Source organism: Tamandua tetradactyla, chromosome 7, assembly GCF_023851605.1.
Source record: "Tamandua tetradactyla isolate mTamTet1 chromosome 7, mTamTet1.pri, whole genome shotgun sequence".
Classification (NCBI taxonomy): domain Eukaryota; kingdom Metazoa; phylum Chordata; class Mammalia; order Pilosa; family Myrmecophagidae; genus Tamandua; species Tamandua tetradactyla.
The window spans coordinates 62,399,482-62,423,343 of NC_135333.1; the positions used below are offsets into that span (position 1 = coordinate 62,399,482).

At 38.8% G+C, this 23,862-nt stretch overlaps 1 protein-coding gene, 1 non-coding gene and 1 pseudogene across 4 annotated transcripts in view; 2 read left to right on the forward strand and 1 right to left on the reverse strand.

Annotated features, from left to right (window-relative positions):
- Positions 1-2,368: 2,368 nt before the first annotated feature.
- The window catches only part of ADIPOR2 (adiponectin receptor 2), a 96,101-nt gene continuing 74,607 nt past the window's right edge, over positions 2,369-23,862 (reverse strand). For all 3 annotated transcript variants that reach the window (XM_077169606.1, XM_077169607.1, XM_077169608.1), the window contains exons 3-8: positions 18,258-18,377; positions 12,802-12,973; positions 10,133-10,319; positions 9,686-9,873; positions 7,035-7,228; positions 2,369-5,269 (exon numbers count right to left, since the gene is read on the reverse strand). In XM_077169606.1, the coding sequence (XP_077025721.1) occupies positions 5,141-5,269; positions 7,035-7,228; positions 9,686-9,873; positions 10,133-10,319; positions 12,802-12,973; positions 18,258-18,377 (990 nt within the window). In that variant the 3' untranslated portion in view covers positions 2,369-5,140. The remainder of the gene's footprint in view (positions 5,270-7,034; positions 7,229-9,685; positions 9,874-10,132; positions 10,320-12,801; positions 12,974-18,257; positions 18,378-23,862) is intronic.
- LOC143689731 (importin subunit alpha-1 pseudogene) lies at positions 19,046-23,732 on the forward strand (annotated as a pseudogene).
- LOC143643040 (U7 small nuclear RNA) lies at positions 21,884-21,947 on the forward strand. The gene has a single exon (XR_013156083.1). It is a non-coding gene; the product is annotated as a U7 small nuclear RNA (small nuclear RNA).

Below are 23,862 nucleotides of genomic sequence, written 5' to 3' on the forward strand. Positions count from 1 at the left end.
GAGCACAGAAAACTTGAGTTTGGATGCTGGAAATAATAGGCAAAGGTTGGAGCTTGGAGCATCTCCTCCTCCATGTCAGGGAACATGTTGGCATGGCAGGAGGAGCCCCTCCTGATGGCCCCTGGCCACCCGCGTGCCTTTCTGTTAATGTTCTGATCTCAACCACCAACTGACAGCCACTGACCTCGCTCTCTAGGAAACCACCCAGGGCTGTCTTTTGGAAGCCGCCTTGTCCTCACCCAACCAGGGAAGAGCATTTGAGGCAAAGTTATCAACTATCCTGGCCATATAATAAAAAAGCCACACTTAGGAAGTGCTGGGGCATCTCCTGGCCTTGTCCTGTCTGCCTCACAGGGGCTCCACAGCCAAAGGTGGGCCAGAAGATCTGGGGATTCCTTTCAGAACCAATGGAAGGGAAGAACGCTTCCCAAACCCTACTCTTCTCTACCTTGGAAAACAGTCTTCTGTTTCACTTCTGGAGACCAGAACTATTCTTCCTCTTTTAAAGGACAGCCTGGCTCAAGCTAGAGCCATCACCTTGATTTCAGAGGAACAAAGTTGGAAACTAAGTCACTGGGAGACAAGATTTCAAAATCTCTCTTCTTATACCCATTGTACATCTTTGGAATGTACAAATTTTCAGCTCCTCCCCCTTCAGTACCAAGGTTTATTAACTACCAATTCCACCCAATATTTCTGGGTATTTAAGAAGAGCTTTCAGGTAGAGTGCTTCAGCAACTACTTCATAATCCCAAGTGAAGCTTTGGTTCAGGTCAGGGAAGGGGACCTATCTTAGGATCAGAAAAGTAAATATAGGTAGACAGACCGCCGACCACAAGAGATTAGGGAAGAGTTGGCAGAATAGCCAATCAGTCACCAAAGGAAGTTTGAAAAATGTTGATCTGGAAAAGACACAGCATCACAGTGAGGGATGTAAAGAACATGAGTCCCATTTTATTCTTAGCAACTGAGGAATCCAAGGCTAGAAAAGGAAATGATTTCTTGACTAAGTTGCAGGGCAAATGGCAGAACTGAGATCTGAAGCCAAGCTTCAGGTCCTAGGCTAGCACAGCAAAGGTAGGGAAGGGCTAAGGTGGCAGTGGTGAAGTCTCTACAGGCATGTGGCTTACTTCCCCTGCTCCAGAATATTGGCAGAGAATTGTGAGGACTGAAGGTGATATTCATGTTTTCCCCTCTACCAGATACATGCCATCATAAGCAGCAGCTACCTATAAGACCTTGCTTTCACCAAGTGAAACAAGTGAAGGCAAAAAAAAAAAAAAAATCATAGGTTAGATAAGAAATAGGATCATAAGCAAGCCATGCTCAATGAAGAACAATATAGAACATGCTGCATCCAGAGCAAAGTATTTCACAGAAAAGGATACTATCATTGGGGTGATTTAAAGCAATATTGCTCAGAGGCCTCTCTAGGCCAACCAGAGCTCTAGCATTTTATAAAGTTGAATTTCACACTTATCCCTATCTATTCCCTCTATGATATCCACAGCATACTTAACACATTTAGCAAGAGACTAAGGAAAACAAAATGGAGTATTCGCAGGGTGCAGCTTATCTTTCACCAAGAATAGAATGTGATCCAGTCTTCTATACCAGGATAATATGGGGAAATCCTAAAATTCTATCTATACTTAAAAATGAGAATACAGACTAGGCACGTTATTCAAATACTGGAAATTCCTCTGCAAAAACGAATAATATGGGGGAATCCTAAAATTCTATCTATACTTAAAAATAAGAATACAGATTAGGCATGTTATCCAAATACTGGAAATTCCTCTGCAAAAATGAAATATACCTAAGGGCAAAGGGTTGAGATTTCCTCTTCTTTCTGAAATTACATAGAAGGCACCAGGTTAACAAATCCCCAAACCTTTTTTTCTGTCAAAATACATTCAAATAACTGTTCAATCAGAATAATAAACTCAAGTGCAGAGAGAAAGCAATTTCCCCCTTAATGCAGAGTGCAGGTATGGAGTCAGACATGCCCTTTCTAAGCTTCAGTTTCTTCATCTATATAAAACGAGAGTGAACATAATACTAGCTCTTGGGATTATAGTTTTGATGATATGAGCTATCAAGAGTCCTTTAACACAGTCCCTGGTATAAAGTGTTCGTTATGTTAAGTATTAATTTTATAAACTTCAGTAATACATTTAGAACTGGTCCTTAGAGTTCTGTCTTCCATTCCAAACCAGGCTCCAGTTACAATGAAAGCATGAGGAACTGGGAAAGTGAGTTGGACATAAGCATTTTGAGCTGTGCATTCCCAAACACAGAAGTTTCTGAATGTCTCATGAGCTTCAAGTGTCTGAATTAGGGTTTCAAATGGGAAAGGGGCTTGGAAAACTGAGGCAGGAAAAAATACACAACAACAGTTCATACTCCATTTGGTTCTTTTTATTAGAAGTTGAGAATACAGCAAGTAGGGAAATCCCATGGTGAATGGAACCATCACAGAGATGCCTTTCTGGAACCCCAACCTTCTCTGATCCCCAAAAATGTGCTTTGTGGCTTCTGCAATTTATTAAGGGGAAGGGAGAAAATACTGAAAAGGCCACTATTTAATGGTGAAAAGAATGAAGCTGTTGAGGTTCTAAACAGCCTAGGGCCAAGAAAGAAAATTTAAAAATCTGCACAGAGCAAGCGAGCCTCTGACTGCTGAGAGAGTAAGGCATTCAGGCGCCAACCTGGTGAGAATTCTCAGCTAGCACTGCAAGACCAAGTGCGCAGTGAGGCTGTTGGTAGTGAGGTGCATGTAGATATATATATAAATGGGCATACACACACAGAAATGGGCGCCCACACGCCCACATACATCCCACCCTAAAGAGGGAGATTTCACTGGATTATTTCTTGGTGAAATTGATTTCATTTTTCCTAAGGGCTTGTGCTATGTTGAACCAGATTAAGCTCCTCCTTTGGGGTGTGGAGTGGCTGAGGCCAGAGACTGCTACTTCTCTTGGTGGTGCTACAGGGCTGTGTCTTATACCCTGTAATCCCAAAGTGCATGCCTGAAGAGCAAATCTGGCTTCTGATATGTGCTGTTGTCCCCATGGAACTAAGTGAGCTTCCTTCCAGATGGACACTGTCCTGCTGGACTCTGTTTCCTCAAAGAGATTAACACTGTTCTTTATTCTGTGAGGCACTGCACTAGTTCACCCATTGAATATTTTGCTCAGTTTACCTAGCACCCAGGGCAGTGACCTTACCCAGAACCAAAATACTCTAATTAATTAAATCCTTTCCAAATTCTACTATAAATTCCTTCTTTCTGGTTCCCCAGCTTTTGCTGGAGGTTGGAAGGGGAGAGAAAGGAGAAAAATAACCAAGGCAACTCTGTACTGAATAAACAGAAGACTCTTCCATAGCCCCAAATACCCATTTGAGGGTACTGGCCCCCACATTAGGAATTTCAATACTTTACTTCAAACCCACAATTCCTAGGATATAATTTAATCAGCCTAAGTCTTGGGTGATAGTAACCTAAAACTCAGGTGCTATTTTGATGGTTCACCTGTGAGCCAAGACCAGAATTCTATGAACCAGATCCTTCTCCCACACTCTCTCAGACACCATAATAACAGGGTACTCTACCCTCTGGGACATGAGCAATCCTTTTTTATTCCTAGCAGCAATTCAAAGACATGGCCTTAAGGATTCTACCAGTAGAATTATTCTACCATAATACACAACAACCCTTTAACCATCCCAACCACACTATCTATCCCTGTAAAATGAGGTTCAGTGAATGCCTGCAACTCCATGGTGGGTAGACTCTGCTTTACAACAGTTGTGCTGGTTTCTTATTCAAGGAGATCTCATCCGTCATACCTAGGCTTTCCAAGATAGAATGCCAAAGGAGAAACTCATCCTTCCCAATCCAAAGGAAAGGGTCTCCCAATCTATGCAAATGGGCTCAAGAGGCACCTGGACAAGTAAGAATCTCTTTATGGCTGACTCTCTGATGCCAGGGAGAGGTCAATTTTTATTCCTAGGAGAAGGGTAGTAAGGGCAATGATTTTAATCAAGGGAAATAAATGTATAGGCTTCCAGAGCTCCATAGCAAGGATATGGAAAAATGTCCACCTCTCCAATTAGAAATCAGAATTACCACAAAATTGAACAGGGTGCCGAAGTACCCTGTTAAAGTTAAAGTTCCTCCATGGCCTCCATCCCCTTAAATTATGGCAACATAACTAATTTTCCCAAATTGGTGACTCTACTCTTTAAAAAGGGTCACTATCAGCCTAGAAAACAAATTACCTTCTCCAATGGCACAGTAACTAGAGCGTTTACTGTTTCATTCACGTGCTACTTCCACTGAGAAAACACATTCCCCTCCCTTCTACCTCACCACTCCTAGAGGTCTCAGCTCTCAGGTGGGAGAATGCCACCACTGGAATGGGGCTACACCCTCTGTGCTGCTAGGGTCCAAGGTATGTCCGCCTTTGAAAGGCACCTTGGTGCACCAAGGCATTATACTTGATACATTCTGGGGCGATCACCTGCTCCTCCTACAGTCACTTGTGCAAAATTGAAACAGTGTGTGGTACTTGCATGTTTCATTCTATACAAAAATCTTCCCTCCCTCCCTACCCCAATGTTTTAACATTTTTTATAAATTCTTCAACGGTAAGTTAGAAATCTTATTTACACTAATTTCTTTGTTCTCCCAAAAGAACATCTAAAATCACTCCCACCCCTTAATAGGATATAAACGTTCACCTAAATTGGTTTGTATTATTGTTTTAAGGAGAAATGGAGAAAAAAACCCACCAACTTAACTGTTCCCCATCTTTTACAAATAAATATGATCAGAAGCCAGCTTGCCAAGGGTCCTGCAGAGCCCTCAATCTGTAGATACCAAGAGTGAGTCAGGGTTTGGGTCACTTCTCCTTTTCTCCAAATTGATGCACTCCATCCTTTGAGGTATGATTTATTTTTGTTTTTCTCTTCTTGGTCACGTACCACGTTGGAGCCCCTGGGGCATCACAAAGCCCATGAGGCTGTCAGAGTTTGGGGGCTCCTCTGGTACTGGCATCAATGGCCAGTAAAGGAGGCCTGCAGGTGCTGCAGGTCCTGTTCAGGGTCACATTCCCTGGCCACTAGGAGGTCATCACAGTGCATCCTCTTCACTGCATCCCCCGCCAATCATGAACCGGAACTCCTGGAGGTTTGAGACACCATGGAAGTGAACAAAAGCTCCAGCAACCACAAAGATGTGAAACAGCTGATGAGAGTGAAACTGGAGACAAAAAGAAGGGGGGAGAAGGGGGTGGGACAGAGGTGAAGAAACCATACATTATTAAAAGTCTGCTAAAGATTCTTAGGATCACTTAATCCTGGATTACGCTAAGCAGAGGGCAGGGAATGAATGTCACAAAGATAAATTTGAGATCTCCACAGATTCTGGACCATCCATTAGGCAGTATCATATTCTGCTGAGGTGAAAGCCACCTGTCCCCAAAGAAATCAAGGTGCTGTCACTAAGCTCTAGCCATGAAAATGTGCACACTTAACACCAGTGTACTACTGAGCTCAGGAGCAAATGTCGTAAAACAGATTCTCTTGTCTGCAGACCACAAGGGACCCAAGGATCCTGTGATGCCTAGCAGTGGGTTTTGGCTAGACAGGAATTCTTTATAGTCACTGCTGAGGGACTCTTCTGTCCATTACACAGACAAAATTTAAATAGTGCTGTCTGTTAGAAAAACTAGAGAGAGTTCCAAGATTGGGTGGAAGGTCAAAATACACGGATCCTAGAGCTTCAGCTCTAAGACTCTGGAATGACCCAAATAACATACTAATATCAAAAGACTACAAAAGGAAACCCTCTTATTTCCTTCCTGGGCCAGAAGCTGGTCTATAAGCATGTGAAATTACTTCTGATTTAACCTGTTCTATTGAATGCTATTATCTCAAGGGGGTTAATCACTTGTCACTGCACCCAACATCGCTTTTTATTCCCTCAATATAGCTCAAAACAAAAAAGTGCAGTGCCAAAACAGTGTTTATCAAGGAAAAGACATTGATTTTTAGCAGTATAAACTAGAATTCACAAGTCACATACAAAGAGATATTTTCTAGGAAATGAAGGGGAATTAATTTTCCCAACAAATGGGGAAAATCTTTTCACAGCAATGTGAAAATTATGATTTGAAGTAATTTCAGAAAGATGATTTAGCAAATCTGAACTCAAAATGCTGCCTGAGTCCAGCATTATCTTTATTTTACAGAAACTAGACTTACAGAGATCAGATGATCAACCTAGTCTGTATCACTCAGCAATGGGCTGAGGAACAGAATTAAAAGGTCAGATTTCACATTAAATAACACTCCAATTCTCTACTGCTGAAAATGTCTCCTGCCCTCTTCAGTTATATTTCCCATCTTTCCTCTAGATTTTCTTTTTTCTCTATCTTCCTCTCGAACCATTAACACATCCAGTTAGCTCTTCCAGCCAAATAACATACGCACACTCAATCTTTCATTATGAACCACTGAATTTCGGAATCAAAAAGGACTTCAGTAAAAATAAAAAATCTGATCCCCAAAAGGACTTTGGTGAAAATCTGGTTCATCATTCTTATTTCATAAATGAGGAAAGAATGGCAAAGTGACTTGCCAGTACTGTATAGTAAACTGACATCAAATGGCCTGATATAAATTTCAGTTCTACCACTTACTAGCTATATGCCCTTGGACAAGTTAGCTAAACTCCCTAAGCCTCAGTTTCCTAGTCTATAAAATGAAGATAATAATGTATCAGATGAGGAAATCCATGGAAAGTGCTTAGTACTGTGCTTGGCACCAAATAAGTGCTCAATAAATGTCCGTTACTGTTTTACGTATTGTCCAAAGAAAACAGCTAATTAGGGACAGAGTTAGGACTAGAATACAAACTTCCCCACTTTGAATCGAAAACATTTTCAATGACATTACTTCCCAAGTCCGCCAATAACCCACTAACAGATATGTATGCACACCAAATAGCCCCGGATTATACTTACCCAGATATCACACTTGCCAGGAAAAAAGCGTTCAGGGATGCGGGCGGCGTACAGGGCAGCTCCTGTGATGTAGAGGCAGGCCATAAGCAACAGCCAGCCTATCTGCCCTATGGTGGCAGCCTTCAGGAACCCCTCTGAGATGACATAGTGCAAGGTGGGAATGATTCCACTCAGGCCTAGACCCAAAAACACTCCTAGGAATTGCAAGAAGAGAACAAAGTAAAAATACAAAAGAAAAATAAGGAAGAATAAGTCAATATTACAGCACAGCACCATTAATTCTGTAAACCATTAATTCTTTGAGTATTTCAAAGTAGGATGCAATAATTAGCTTCCTGTCTGAAAGGAAAAGAAGTTTCTTAAAATTCTGGGCCACAGAAGACATAAGATCTGTTCTAACAGATCTATTTACAAATGCAAGGAGCCTCCTGCTGAGAGAAGCTTAGCTTAACAAGTCAGCAATCCTCAAGGGATGAAGAAGCATGTTGCTAAGTGTTTTAGGAAAGGATAGCTCCAGGAGATTGTTTAAACCTCCTCTAATGCTGCTTCTTTACAAGCAGAGATTACAACACAGAGTAATTTTACCTATCTAATCCTCTCTTTGGGGGAGGGTAGGGAGGTAGAAGGGTGGGACACACCCAGATTCCTGGAGAGTTAGGTGATGCCATAAATTTAATAGTATTCTAAATCAATGGCTTGTAACTGGGTATGTAAAATAAATTTTTCTAAAGTACTTTAAGTAACTGATCAGACTTTGGGGTTGAGGTAGATACTATGCAAAGTAAGATGATGAAAAAAGAGAACAAAAAAACACGCCAAAAGCAGCAACTGAATATCGAAGTTATGTCAGAATCACTCAGCCACAGCCCTTCAAGCCTTCAAAAATGATCTAAAATAGTATTTTTTCAAACTTCTATATAGGGAAGTTGTAAGAACAACTAAGTGAATCTTCAAATTTTTTAAATGAAATAGAACAAATAAAAAATAGGCTGTCACAAATGGTCACTATTTTGTAAAAACTTTTGTAATTTATATGCATATGAATTTATTTATTATTAGATACACATGTTTAGAAAAAGTCATGATCAAAAAAGCGTGGAGGCCAATAATTGACCAAGTTTGAAACCTGTATGGCAATCAAAACAAATGGAAACTCCTCACAGCAGCCAGTAAGTGCTCCTATATCTTGATGCAGAGTTAAGAATGACTCTTGCAAAACAAACCGTCATTTGGTAAGCTTTCTCAATGCACAAGGGGCCTACTAACTGCTTTGAATATTACCAAATAAGGTGCTGGTATGCAACGATATATTTATGTATACAGAGATATGCATACTCATAAATAAAATGGGCATCTAAAAGAAGAGGAAAATGGCAATGCTCTTCTTGCAAAAGACAAGTAGGCCTAAATAAAAAAAATACTTCCTACCTCTACTCTGCTCTGAAGAAAATTATCATGATCCTGTTCTTCTGCTTGCTCCTTTCCTCAACATGCTAAGCAAAGGCTGCTAATGGTCTTGCCTATCATTCTCTAAGTCAAAAGCACAGGAACTTGGTTCTTCTGATGTATATAAATAGCAGAATACTCAGCTCTACTCAGCAAAGAAGTTCTTATCTCCTGTGCTCAAGCAGGTTTAAGGCCACAGCTAAGTAATGCTGATTGCCAACCCTGAGCACTGTTCCCTTGCCTATATGAACACTTAGAAAGAGAGAGTGTTATGATAGTGGTTACTAAAATGAAGTTATTCTATTTCTAATCTTCTAGATAATGGCAGATAAACCAAAGTTTGGGTCATAATACATACATAATGTACAAAAAAAAAAGACTGAAAGGAGAACCAGCCCCTTTAATGCTGCTGTTCACGGTCATCAGGCCCTGGACTTGATGCTGGAGACAGAAAGTTGAAGGCAGAGCCCTGCCAGCAAGGAGTCCCTAGGCCGGGGGAGACACAACATATCTCTACCAACTCCGTACTCTTCACAAAGGCTCTGACAAGGGGATTCTGGCTTTCCATATAATCTCTGGCTAAACATCTTCACCTTATATATAAAAAATCCCTTTAACCTACATCAGAGGAGATGTACAGCACCTACTTTGGTAGAACAATTAGAGTCTGCTTAATTACAAAAGCACATTACATATTTTAAAATAAAAATACAGGGCGGGCCACGGTGGCTCAGCAGGCAAGAATGCTTGCCTGCCATGCCAGAGGACCTGGGTTCGATTCTGGGTGCCACCCCACGTTAAAAAAAAAAAATATATATATATATATATATATATATATATATAAACCCAAACAAAAAATCATAACTCAAAGAACTATAAAAAGTAACTCCTTTATAAAGAGTAAAGGAATCACTGTTTATTTTACAAAGGTTACTAAGCCTCCCTATGGACAGTTTATGGACATAAACTTAAGTAAACTATACTTCCTGAGATATATCTGAGTTGTGTAAGACTGCCCACCACCATCCCTCAACCCTAATGCTTTAGGGCAAATAACAAACATGGTAATACTAAAAAAACCCTTAAGAGGAGGAACTTGATTTATTCATCTCTGCATCACAGGGATATGGGCACTATGCTTTGGTGAATGGAAGACCTTTAATAAATGACTGATGAATAAATTTAAAACCTCCACATGCTCTTACCTGCTCTCACCCCCCGATATTGAGGGGTGGCAAACATGTCCCACTGGGAGACAATAATGGCTGCAATGCCCAGCACACAGATGACAATCAAGTAGATGAAGCAAGGCTGCGGATTACAGTAGAAAGAATAATAGAGCCAAGGAACAAAACTTCCCATAATCAGAAGAGCAATACCAGAGTAATCCAATCTAAAACAGGAAAAAAAAATCCATTTAATGCAAAAAATCACTGCCCTGTCCACTACAGGTTCCAATTAATCATCCATGAAACGAGCTTATCAATAATAGCTAAGAAGCAAACTGGGTCACTTACTTACTTTAATTTAAAAGAAGAAAAAAGCCTTCCCATCAGATGGTAACAAGTATTCTGCCAACTCTGCTGGAAATTTTTCCCTAACCCACTGACCCTAAGTCACTGATCAAAATATGGACTTTACAGATAACTTACTTAGAGAAGAGCCGGGAGACCCCTTCTGAGTGGCAGTAGACTGTGTGGAAGAGCCATGAAAAAGAAAGGCAGAGAATGGCTCCCAAGAAGAATAATCCAAAAACCACCTTCTCTTGTAGAGGAGCCACAAAGGAGATGTTAGGGCGAAACATATAAAAGATCCCTAGGCACAGGAAAAATACACAACCTAGAAAAGAACACAGGAGAGACATAAACAATCATCCTCTTGAAGAGATAGTATTTTGTACTGATTATTTTCAATTCTTCACAATTATAATAATAATGGAATCAGAATTTCCATGAGAAATAATTTTCCAAACTGAAGCTTACCCAAAATTTTGGTTTACTTGAACATTTCTGGTATCATAAACACCCCAGTTTCATAAATGAGTATACAGTATATAACAATCTGTTAATTTAAGAACATAATTCAATAAGAAACCGGACAGTGCTGCTACTTCTTAGACCAAAAGAATCCACTTCTACTTCTAGATCTGGTATGAAATTTCACTTTTAAGTTTTGGGCACATATGTTGTAGTCCGGCTTTCAAAGATTCACTTTGCTTTTGCTTTTGCAATGAATTCCAATATTTCCAAAACCCTGCTAAGAAATACAGCTTTCCTCTACCAACAGCTGTCAAGAAGCACTATCTATGCTTGTTTGGTCCTCACCAGCTGGCCCAACAGATGAAGAGTTAAGACCTATTAAGAACTATCCAGGCCATTTCCTAACCAGTTTTTAAATCTTCTCCACAGTAAGGAACCATGTGTTCTTATTTGCCTAGGGAAGAACAATTTAACACAAGGAAGGTACACAAATCAAGAAGTTAAATGTTTGCTTAGTGACTGCCTTATCTGTTTAACAAAACAGTTGCCCTTGAGTTAGAAGCCAGCAACAAAATTGACTCCTCTGTTCTACGACTCTCACTGTACTAGTGGGCAGGAACTTAAGGCCACAGTGGAAATCAGATGTGTGACAAGAAATGCAAGTCAAATGGGGTCAGACCAGAAACTATTTAGTACATTCACAAGGTTGTGCAACCTTCACCACTATCTAACTCTAGAACATTTTCATCAACTCAGAAAGAACTCCCAGGTCCGTTAGCAATTACTCCCCATTCCCCACTCCCTCCAGCCCTCAGCAACCAATAATCTACTTTCTTTCGGTCACTATGGATTTGCCTGTTCTGGACATTTCATATCAATGGAATAAAATAGTATGTGGTCTGTTTGTCTGGCTTCTTTCACTAAGCATAATGTTTTCAAGGTTCATCATGTTGTAGCAGGTACCAGCTTTTCATTTCTTTTTATGGCTAAATAATAGTCCATTGCATAGATGTACCACATTTTGTTTATCCATCCATCAGCTAATGGACATCTGGGTTGTTGCCACTTTGGGCTATTATAAACAATGGTGCTATGAACATTTGTGTAACATATTTTGGTATGAACATGTGTTTTTAATTTTCTTGGATATCTTCCTAGGAGTAGAATTGTTGAGTCACATGGTAACTTTGTTGAACTTTCTGAGGAACCACCAAATTGTTTTCCACAGCAGTTGTACCATTTTACATTCTCACAAGCAATGTACTAGGGTCCCAGTTTCCGTCCTCACCAACACGTGCTATTTTCCATTTCTGGATTATAGTCATCCTAGTGGGTATGAAATCGTGTATCATTATGTTTTGATTAGCAATTCCCTAAATGACTAATGATGAAGCACATCTTTTCAAGTGCTTATTCGCCATTTACAGCTCTTCTTTGGAGAAACAGCTATTCAGATCCACTGCTGATATTTAAATTGTGTTGTCTTTTTCTTGTTGAATTGTAAGAGCTCTTTATATATTCTGGATACCAAATCCTTATCAGGTATATAATCTGCAAATATTTTCTCCCACTCTTTGGGATGTTTTTTCCCTTTCTTGGTGGTGTCCTTTAATATACAAAAGTTTTAAATTTTGATGAAGTCCAATTTATTTATTTTTCCTCTGATTACTCGTGCTTTAGGTGTTACACCTAAGAAACCACAACCTAATCCAAGGTTTATATCTATGTTTTACTAAAAGTTTTACACTTTTAGCTCGGACATTTAGGCCTTTGATCCATTTTAAGTTAGTTTTTGTATATTGTTTGAGGTAGGGGTCCAAATTTACTCTTTTGCATGTAGACATCCAGTTGTCCCAGAACCATTTGTTGAAAATAATGTTCTTTCCCCACTGAATTCTTTATACTGTCCTATCCATATACTGTTGTATCTAATCATGATGGGAAAAAAATATTAAAGTTCACATTCTACTTCAAGTGAAACTGAAATTTAAGTGTGAATATTTAAAGTAATGACTTTGAAAATAAACTTATTTCTATTAAATAAATACCTTCACACCTCAGTGCTCATCAAAACACAATACATTTTTATAAACAGTATTTTTTCCTTGTCCTGGCTCAAGGACACTGGTTCCTTAAATGTAGTAAGAATAAATATGACTTAGCTGTAATAAAATCATAATGCAAACTAGGGTAACCAGAAAGTAAATCAACAGAATTTCCATCAGAAATTGGGAAAATAAAATGGCAAATCCCAAATACAGTTTTAAAGTTCTGTCCCTGCCCTCAAATTTCTGAAAAGAAAAAAGTGAATCACCATTCGTTACACAAATGATATTACGTGCCTAAGAGATGTGTCCAGATGTTGCCTGTCTCTGTGTGTATTCTGAATATGCTCTTAAAACACGCCCGGAAAGAAGGCATAGGGGGCCGGTGTCCATGTAAAAGGAAGTCATTATCTTTGAGCCAGTCTGGTAATACATCATGAGGGATTACTCGCCATCGGCCTTCCCATACCTGGAAAGAAAAGAATATCATCAAAAGGTTTTATGGCTTTAACTGACAATTTAGCCACACTGGTCCCAAACAACTGTCTCTTACCACACTGCTTTTTTTGTTTGTTTTTGCATGGGCAGGTTCCAAACCTGGTCTCTCTGCTCACTGTTTCATAAGGGGAAAAATACGTAAATTTTTAAAAAGGCAAATGCATTAAAAAAGTATAATGCCCTGTATTCTGAGTCCTTAAAAACAGACTGAAGAAAAATATATTTAAAAATAAGGGGCTTTTTTCAATCCTAAAGAACATCTAGGGCATTCTATAAGATTCTATTAAGGTTCCATTCATGAGGGTAATTTTCCAGAAACCTACAACCTCCAGATAGATTCCTGGACGAGGTAAGTCCTGAAATGCAGAGGGGCCAACCTCTCTAGAACAGCAACTAGTGCCATCCCCCTATCAAATATTACTAACAGCCCCTTCCAACATGAAAAAGTTAGAATGGACATAGCCAAAATACCCCAAAGAGTGGGAAAAAGATCAAAGGTGATAGTGAAGTTGTACAAAGAATAGGATTTAACAAATGAGTATGATTGCTGAAACATTATATTGGTATTTCTTTTAGTCGCCACTATCTTAGAGCAGCTAGAAGTAAAAACCTAAAATTGTGGGAACTGTTACCCATACCAAACTCTGAAATCCTTCTATCACTAATTATTGCAACGTGCTTTGAAATTTATTGTTTTTTTTGCATATATGTTATTTTTCACAAAAAAGAAAAAAAATCAATTATGATGATAAATGCACAGCTATATGATATTGTCAAAATATATCTATTTAATTCCTTTTACCACGTAAATAATAAATACAAAATACTGAGAAAAGAAAAAAAAGGGGTGTGCTGGTTTGAAAGGATGTATGTCCCCTAGAAAAGCTATGTTTTAATCTAAATCCCACTTCAGAAAGGCAGAATAATCCCTATTCAATACTGCATGTTTGAAACTGTAATCAGATCATCTCCCTGGATAATGTGATTTAGTCAAAAGTGGTTGTTAAACTGGATTAGATGACGACATGTCTCTACCATTGGGTGGGCCTTGAGAAGTTTCTGGAGTCCTATAGAAGAGGAAACATTTTGGAGAATTAACGTGATTCAGAGAGAGCCAGAGAAGATCAACATAACCACGAGAGCCCACAAGCCAGTGACCTTTGGACATGAAGAAGGAAAATGCCTCCCAGGGAGCTTCATGAAACAGGAAGCCAGGAGAGAAGCTGGCAGATGATGCCGTGTTCTTCCATGTGCCCTTCCATCCGAGAGACAAACTGTGACTGTCTGTGTTCGCCATGTGCCTTTCCAGATGAGAGAGAAATCCTGAATATCATCGGTCTTCTTGAACCAAGGTATTGTTCCCTGGATGCCTTTGATTGGATATTTCTACAGACTTGTTTTAATTGGGACATTTTCTGGGCCTTAGAACTGTAAACTAGCAACTTATTAAATTCCCCTTTTTAAAAGCCATTCTGTTTCCAGTAGATTGCATTCTGGCAGATAGCAAACTAGAACAGGGGGCCATGGTAGCTCAGAGGCAGAGTTCTCGCTTGCCATGCCAGAGGACCAGGGTTCGATTTTCAGTACTTGCCCATGTTAAAAAAAAAAAAAAAAAAAGAATCTTTAAAAAGAAAAAGAAAGGAAAGTAACAATCAGTGTAAAAAAGAAAAAAAAAGAGGGCTTTTTTAAGAAAAAAAACTTACAGCACATGCCCTAAAAGAATGGTTTAAAGCTTCATTTCAGTCCAGCTAAAAGTGGGGAACAGGTTCTACCCATATGGACCCCTCCTTCATTTGCCACTTTACCCTGTAGTGTTATAATGGGATCGATTTTTATATTTAGTACTCTTCTTGGGGTAGGGGGACTATAAAGAATCACACTTTTATGTCTTTTGCTAAAATCTTTCCCTCACCCTTACTGTTTTTTCCCACCACAGTAATATGAAGCAGAAAAGAAAGACTGTGTGAATCAAAAGATTTTAGGGCCCTCCCATTAATTAGTTATATGAGCTTAATCACACAATTTTTTTAGCCTCAGTTTCTTCATTTACAAAATGAGGATAATAGAGCTTCAATAACTTCAAAAGGAAGTTTGAATATTAAATGAGATGACACAAAGCACTTCACAAATGAGCTAGCAAGCCCTCACATCTACCCTAAAGATGGCAGGAAATCCTGACTTTTTCCAGAGGTTGTCATCTTCCTGTGAGTCAGTAGATGGTCCACCCTTCCAATGCTGGAGCGAAGCTCAGCCTTAACTGCCCTTCAAGTTCCTTAGCCACCTTTCCTACCTTTTCCTCACTGTCCCTCCCCCATCAGATTCTAAAGGAAAAGGGACTAGGAGCTTGTTATCCCCCTACTTAAAAAGTTTATCAATCTCTGCACTCTACTTTTTAAAATGTCTCTCAGCCTAGAGAGCCTACACGACAAGGATCACTTAAAACTGAATTAACCGTGCTTCTGCTAGCAGAAGATGTAAGGAAAAATGCAGACACATGATCTATCTTCCAGTTAATAATGGGGTCTCAGTAGTCCTTCCAGTCTTGTACCTTATAATGCAAGAATCCAGGCTCTAAATCAGCAGGTTTCATTTTCAGACACAGCCCCTGCATCCCCACCTCTATCCCTCAGGGGTCTTGTGACAAAAGGGCTAAACCACAGAAACATGGCCTCAGCTCTACTCTGCAGAAAGACTGCTACTACTCACCAGTTTCTGTGCCCATAATGCCAAAAGACTAATTTAGATTTTGAATGTCTACTGCTAATAGCAGTGCCACTTGTAAATTCAGCTATCACGCGATCCTCCATTGGGCTTTCTGGAGAAAGAGACCACAATAGTGAATTTTCTGTACCCAATTTGAACTTGGGAAAGATCATTATTGTTAAGATTAACCTTACAAAATGCTGCTACTCTGTATTGTTGAGACAGTATTATTTTCTAGGAGGGTGACAAAAGTAGACTAAAGTAGAAATATAATCCTTAATTCTCAAAGGAATTCACAATGTACAAACAGAACTCTGCTGTGAGTGTATCAAAGGTGTTATTGTGTTACCACAAACAACCCAAACAGTCAAATGCTCCTTTGTTATAGTCTGAAAGAATTAGGCTAAGTTTCTTACTAGTTACAGAATGTTCCCCCACCCTACCCCCGGTTTTCTAAACTAACATTCCAGGGTCTAAACACTAAGCCAAGGAGTTGTCCTTTCATGACTGTCCTGAGCAACCAGTGACTTATGCAAGAGGAACTGCACCCTCATTCTCAACTGAGAATCATATTCGCAGCCAAAGGCCAACACAAATAGATAACTTCGTTTTAGAACCCACTTCAAAGAGAATAGGGTCACAGCTTAAGCTAAAGTCATATTTATTTTTAAGCTCAACAAAGACACTGCCTAAAGAAATGGTCTTAGCAATGGTCCATTGGGTTTCAGGCCATAAAATGCACAAATTAAAAACAAAACAAAGCAAAAAAAACTACCCACAACACACTTCCTATTCCCCAATAGGCCTGGCTTTGCTTATAAAACAGCAAAATATGAGTGAGGCTGGGAAAAAAGAGAGCCCAAGATTAAACCTGTTAACTCTAAAGACTAAATTATTTTATTTCCCCTATTCCTAAAAAGAAAAACTTTTCCAAAAGAGGAGGTACATCAAGGCCACACACACCTCATTTTAAACTACTCTGTTTACTTGCTTACAATCTGAGAAACCAAATACTTGTGTCACTGGAATGGCTATTTTTTAGCATGTTCGGCTGCAGTGCCATAGCTGGGTGGAGCAATGCTGGAGGGCAGCATGTGACAGGGCACCACTTCACTGTACTCTCACAGATAAACAGCCAGGGGATAAGGGAACAATAATAATCTTTGTGATTCACTCATTTTTCTTCAGTATATCAACCTGTGGCAAACAAAACCCTTATTTATTCTCTAATTAGCTGTTAAATTGAACGTTTTAATTTGCTTTATTGTAAAGAAGGGGAGGACAAAAAGGCAGCTCCAGTACCCAAGTGATACACCAATACTGAAAATCCCTAATGGCCCGGGCATTTAATAATCAACTTTGAGAGATTTCATAACACTAAACATGCTTTTAGAAAAAGAAATATATTTTTTGTATCCGTTTGTGCTAATTCTCCAAAGACAGAAATCACAAGGAATTGATCTATTATTTCACTTGGCTTTTTCTTCACCAATTTTCAAACACTGATTAAAATTTCCAGGGTTCTATGCAGAGCACAAACTTTTACATACCTCTCCCCACCCTCAGCCTTAAAGGAATGTCTTTGTTAAGATTATAATGTTCCCTTGCTTCAAAGTTACCTGGCCCCAAGTATTTCCAGCATCAATGTGGATACAGGAAAACCTAAATTTAGTATTCAGAATCGAAGACCACAAACATAAAAAGTCTTGAATCCCATGAAAAAGCTAAATGTCACAAAATTTTTTCTCTAAATGATCAAGAGTTCACTAGAAATGTTCAATAAATGCATTTATACACACATACATACATACACAGAATGACTGACTTATGCTTACTTTAGATCATACCTGCCAGGACCCCTTTTACCCTACTGATAAGATTAATCAAGTGGCTATACATTTACCATTATCCCTTACTATTTTCTCTAAGCAAGCAACTTCAATTCTAAGTCACTGTTTTGGCAAAAAAGAACTATTTCTACAGCAGGTCCTGATGATAAATTAGAAAATGAACTGGAAGAAAAGCCTTAGAGGCAGAAAATATACCAGCTGAACTGAAAAATACTAGTTGGGCATGAAAACTTCTATCTAAAGAAATTTCTATCTAAAGAATCTCAATGAATCCCTAGACAGAATAGTACATTTGCCATCAGAGTCAAAAAAAAACAGTAGAATAAATGCAAAGAACTTAGAGATGACACTTTATTATCTCCTTCTAAATCTAGGCATTAACCAACCCAAATTTTGTTTCATCCTGTCTAAACTATAGACAAGACATTTATTCTGTCAACCTTTACGAGGGAAGACTTGTTTCCAATCAGATATTTTAGTTTCATCAAAACTTTATCATGGTCACTGTAAGTGAAGTGTAGTGAAGAAATGCATTGAGTCTTGAACAGGGTCAAAATTCTGAGACTGCCTCCCCCTCTGCCTGTACATTTCACCACATATGATCCCCAAAGCAAATCTTTAAGAAAACTACTACTTTGTTACAGGTTTGTTTGGGAAGGGCTAAACACACAGCAGGGAAATGACAAAAAACTGCCATCTTACCTTACAAACAAACTCTTCCATCCTTTCCATGGCGTGATGGGCTTGTAAGAGAGGGGATATGCCCATGAACCCCTCATCCTCCTGAGAAGCTTCATCATTGCACTCATGCTCCTCAGAGCTCTGCAAGACAATCACAGAAACAGTCAGGGACAGAGAATGGAGCCAAATGAAACCACCAATATACTTTCCTTGCAGAATTATAATGCAATTCTCTTAAGGTCAAAACAAGGCCTCAGACAAGTATCAACAACATGAGAAGTAAAGCCAATTTATTATAGAATTATGGATACTAAAAGATAAATAATAGGTACCCAATTCTTCTCCAGCAGGGAAATAAACTATTTACTCCAATAGCATCACTATGTTTTTTTCCAGTAGCAAATTCCTGGAGTAGGTTTATTGGTTTATTTTGTTTGGTTTTAGGAATGACTTTCATAGAAGATGTAGTAATATTATTAAAGTTGGGCAATAACTGAGGGTAAAATCTCCAAGAATCCTACCACTTAGCATACATACAAAAAATGTGATATAATGCAGTAAATGCTCTGGAGCAAAAGAAGGAAAAGAAAGAACATTTACTAAATTCTTAAATGCCAAGCACAGAGCTAAGACCTTTATATGGGTCACCTAAATTAATTCTTGCAACCACCTCATCTCCACTTGACATATAAACAACACAAGGCAGAGAGGTATCCAACTGCCCAAGGTTTAAGCTGGTAGGTAAGTAGAAAAGTCAAAAGTCCAAAACCCATTGTTTTTTCATATTCTTGAGGAAATGATTAATTTCTATGGATGAGGAAGTGACAATCTGGTAAGGCCTTAAGAGAGAAATCACTAAAATTAAGATTTCTGCTCCGAGACCAAGCTTCATATTAGTTCAGACAGAAAGATACTGTAAGAAGGTACTAAGTCTAATATCAGTGGAACTTTATGCAGGTGTCTCAACTTCTCTGAGTGTAAATCCTTTCATTTATATGTAAGAGTAAGAATTTAAACTAAGCAATCCCTAAAATCATCTCCATTTCTAAAATCCTGTGAATCTGTAACTCAATGAATAATGATATAATTCCATATGTAACAAGCACAACTATAACTAGCACTGTCAACATGATCGCAAGAAGAGCTAACTGATAAGGATGAACACAGAGACACTGGGTCATCTACCACAACACTATGAATTTGAACATATTTAAAAAGAAATCCTGAGATTTTACTCTTCTACTCTTTATTTTTCAAGATATTAACTAGAGGATATTATACAGCATGTGAGACAGATTACACACTCAGTCTCTTTGAATTAAAAAAAAAAGTATGTCTCCAAGAAAACTACTTAGAATCTGCCTATCTACTATCCCTGCCAATAAAACATTATGCCTCTTCTTTGCTTACCTAAAACTTACCTATCCATCCTTCAATGCCTAGCCCATCATTTTACCTATTTAAAAAAAAAGCCTTCCATAACTGCCCTAGTAGGTAGTGTCTCTCAGCCTTTCTTTCATTATTCTCCCTCTCATTCCCAAGAGCCATGACTTCCCTCGCCACCATGAAATTTTAATACCACAGATATACTGTATATCTGTTTATGTACTGTGGCCCTTTGGAAGCCTAAAAGTCATTTGCTATCTAAAAAATTTTCACTCAAACACACCCAGAACCAATTTTTGCCAGAGAATGCAGCCTTACCTAATCCACAGCAACTACTTTTTGGTTCTGAAATTCTTTAGCACTTAATAGCACGTACCCAAAACACAGAGGAAAGAAAAAACATGACACAAAGAAAATTTAGTTTAGTGTGGCTGAAGAAAAAAAAAAAAGTGAGGTAATAGAGATGTGAGACTGAAAAAGCTAGGCAAAACCACTGCAGCATTATTCATAATAAAAAAACGGAAAACACCCAATTACCTATAAATCAGAGACTGGAAAAACAAAACTGTGAAATATTCATATAATGGAATGCTACTCAGAAATAAAAAAGAACTACTCACATACAATACAACATAGATGAATCACAAAAACATTACACTGAGTGAAAGAAGTACAAAAGAGTACATATTCTGCAATTTTATTTATATTAAGTTCAGAAACTTAAAATATTAAAAAACAGGTCAAACAAAACTATTCTGATGGGGCGGGGGGGGGGGGCAGGATGAGGATACTGAATGGAAAAGGCCACGTGAGAAGTTTCTGAAGTGACAGAAATGATCTGGTTCTTGAGATGTGTGGTGGGCATACATATGTAAAATACGATAGTATTCTCTTTTAAATCTCAGTCCACTCACAAAAAAGAGAGCAGGATCACAACTTAGCCAAAGCCGTATTTACTTATTTTTAGCTCAACAAAGTCACTGTTTAAACCAATCATCTTAGCAGTGGTCCGTTGGGTTTGTTATGGACCTTTAATAAAATGCACAAAAAGATAAACAAAACGAAACAAAACAAAACAAATTTCTCCTATTTGTCTATGGGCCTGGCTCTGCTGGTAAAATAGTAAAACTGGAAGGTTAGGAAAAAAGGGAGATTATGATCAAACTTGGAAACTCTAAAGACTAAATTATTTTATTTTCCCTATTCCTATAAGAAAAGCAATACATTTAAGATTTGGGTATTTTACTCAATTACATCTCAATAAAATACTTTAAAACTGGGGTGGGGTGTTGCGCAGAAGGGGATAAAACAGTCACAACAAGCTCTTTAATGCCTAGAGCTCTTTAAGAGGCTTTAGGCTTTGGCCTGTAGGCACAGCTGAGCATTTAAAGGATATGGTCCCAGCAAGAAGAACATTATTACAATCGCGTTTAGAAATATTACTTTGGCACAAGAGAGAAGGCCAGAATGAAGAAAGGAAGCAGGAAAGGAAGGGAAATAAGAAAATACTTAACCTAAAAAGCAGTGGTTCTCAACTAGGGGCAAGTTTGACCCCCAGGGGACATTTGGCAGTATTTATCCAGTCATTTTTGGTCATCACAAGTCAGAGGAATGCTACTGGCATCTAGTGGGTAGGTATCAGGTTGCTACTAAAAATCCTACAAGGCACAATGACAACAAAGGATTATATGGCCCAAAACGTCAACAGTGGCTAAGAAACCCTGATTGAAAGCAAGAAATGATGAAGATCTATAACCTCTAATATTAAATATGCACTAATCCAATAGTATGGGTTCACAGCAGAAAAAAAAACTTACTAGATACTTTACTGTGAATGATGCTAATTATAAGTGACAGCTACTTATTAACTGCTTAGTTGTGTCACAGCTAAAAGGTAAACATTCATTAGAAAAATACAGAAAGTATTCAATGAGCACCTATTCTTTTACAAATGAGGAATCTGAGATTAAATAATTTGTTCATGGTCACACATCCAGAAAATGCCAGGGGCAGAACTTAAACTCAGGCATATATAGTTTCAAAATTCATGCCCTCTCCGTTACATTCGCATTGTTTTCTAGTTATGAAACTGTCCAATTTTGCAGGAAGTAGACATTTGGCCACAAAGCTGAAACAGAAGTAGGCTTTGCTTTGCAGGGTAGCTCAGGCAGTAAAATGACTATGCAGGATGAAACCATGCCAAGCAATCTTAATCAATGTGGAAAATTACAATAACTCGGTGACCTTTAAAATATTTTTTTCAGTGTTGTAGCTCTTTTAGAATTTGTCTAGCAGGGGTTTTCTGGCTTTAGCTGGAAAACCCTCAAAAAATATATATTTTTTCAAAATATTTAAAAGCTCACTTCCAGTTAGTTTTAAATGTACGGGGAGATGAAGAAAAACAGTAAAATAGTACTGCTCATTGTATAACTTAAGATACAAGGATGTTTTCAGTGCCGTAGACCCACACAGCCTATGAGCCCCATCTCTCCTCCTGTGGAAGCCCGGGCCTGCTCCTGAGCTTCCTCCCTTGGTCTCACAACCCTGAGAATGCTAATTCACCAGGTGCCCACCTTAACAGACTCAAGAACAGGGAGAAAGGCACCCAGAAATGATGCAGCATTAATGTGGAGCTGAGGAAAGCTAAGAAAGATGACCAGAAGCTGAAAAGGAGAAATGTCAGCTCTTTTCCTGATGATGCTATGTCTCCAATACAGGAAAACTGTATTAACCAGATCTGCTGACATAATCAAAGGCACAAATAGCAACAATTTGGAAAGCCAGCTCCAAGCCACTCAAGCTGCTAGGAAACTGCTTTCTAGGGAAAAACAGCCCCCCATAGACAACATAATCCGGGTTGGTTTGATTACAAAATTTGTGTCCTTCTTGGGCTGAACTTGAACTGACTGTACTCCCATTTAGTTTGAATCTGCTTGAGCACTCGCTAACAGCTGGAACATCAGAACAGACCAACACGGTGGTAGATGGAGGGGCTATCCCAGCATTCATTTCTCTGTTGGCCTCTCCCCATGTTCACATCAGTGAACAAGCTGTATGGGCTCTAGGAAACACTGCAGGTGATGGTCATCTTTCCGAGACTTGGTTATCAAATATGGTACAGTCGCTCCTTTGGCACTACTTGCAGTTCCTAATATGTCATTTTTAGCATGTGGTTACTTATGCAATTTTATCTGGACACTTTCCAGCCTCTGCTGAAACAAGAAGCCTGTACCTCCATTAGATGCTGTTGAACAAATTCTTCCTACTTTAATGCGTCTCCTTCATAATGATGATTCAAAGCTATTAGCAGACACCTGCTGGGCCATTTCCTATCTTACTGATGGTCTAAATGAATGTACTGAAATGGTTGTGAAAACTGGAGTTGTATCCCAGCTTGTGACTCTTCTAGGGGCTACTGAACTGCCAATTGTGACTCCTGCACTAAGAGCTATAGGAAATACTGCCATTTCTGGGACAGATGAACAGACTCAGGCTGTAACAGATACAGGGGCACTTGCCAACTTTCCCAACTTGCTAACTAACCCCAAAACTAATATTCAGAAGGAGGCTACATGGACAATGTCAAACATCACAGCTGGCCATCAGAACCAGATAAGCACATACTGAATCATGGATTAGTCCCAGTTCCATTCCTCTTGAGCATTCTTTCTAAGGAAGACTTTAAAACACAAAAGGAAGCTGTACAGGCTGTGACCAACTATCCAAGTGGTAGAGCAGTTGAACAGATTGTATATCTTGCCCACTGTGGCATAACAGAACGCTGATGAACTTTTTAATTGTGAAAGATACCAAAATTATTCTGGTTATTCTGGATGCCAATTTCAAATATCTTTCAGGCTGCTGAGAAACTAGATGAAATAGAGAAACAGTATAATGACTGAAGAATGTGGAGGCTTGGACAAAACTGAAGCTCTACAAAACCATGAAAATGAGTCTGTGTACAAGGTTTCATTAAGCTTGACTGAAAAGTATTTCTCTGAAGAGGAAGAAGAAGATCAGAATGTTGTGCCAGAAACTACCCCTGAAGGCTATGCCTTCCAAGTTCAGGCTGGTACGCCTGGATTTTTAACTTTCAGATTGGACAGGTGAGGTTTAAAGTTATTTCAGTACTATGTTGGGTATAGGTTTATCTAGCTGTTTCTCTGCTAAGAACTCTTTTTAAATGTGATTTGTTATATAGCACTTTTTACAAAAAAACTATACTTGAAAAGTTCCAAAC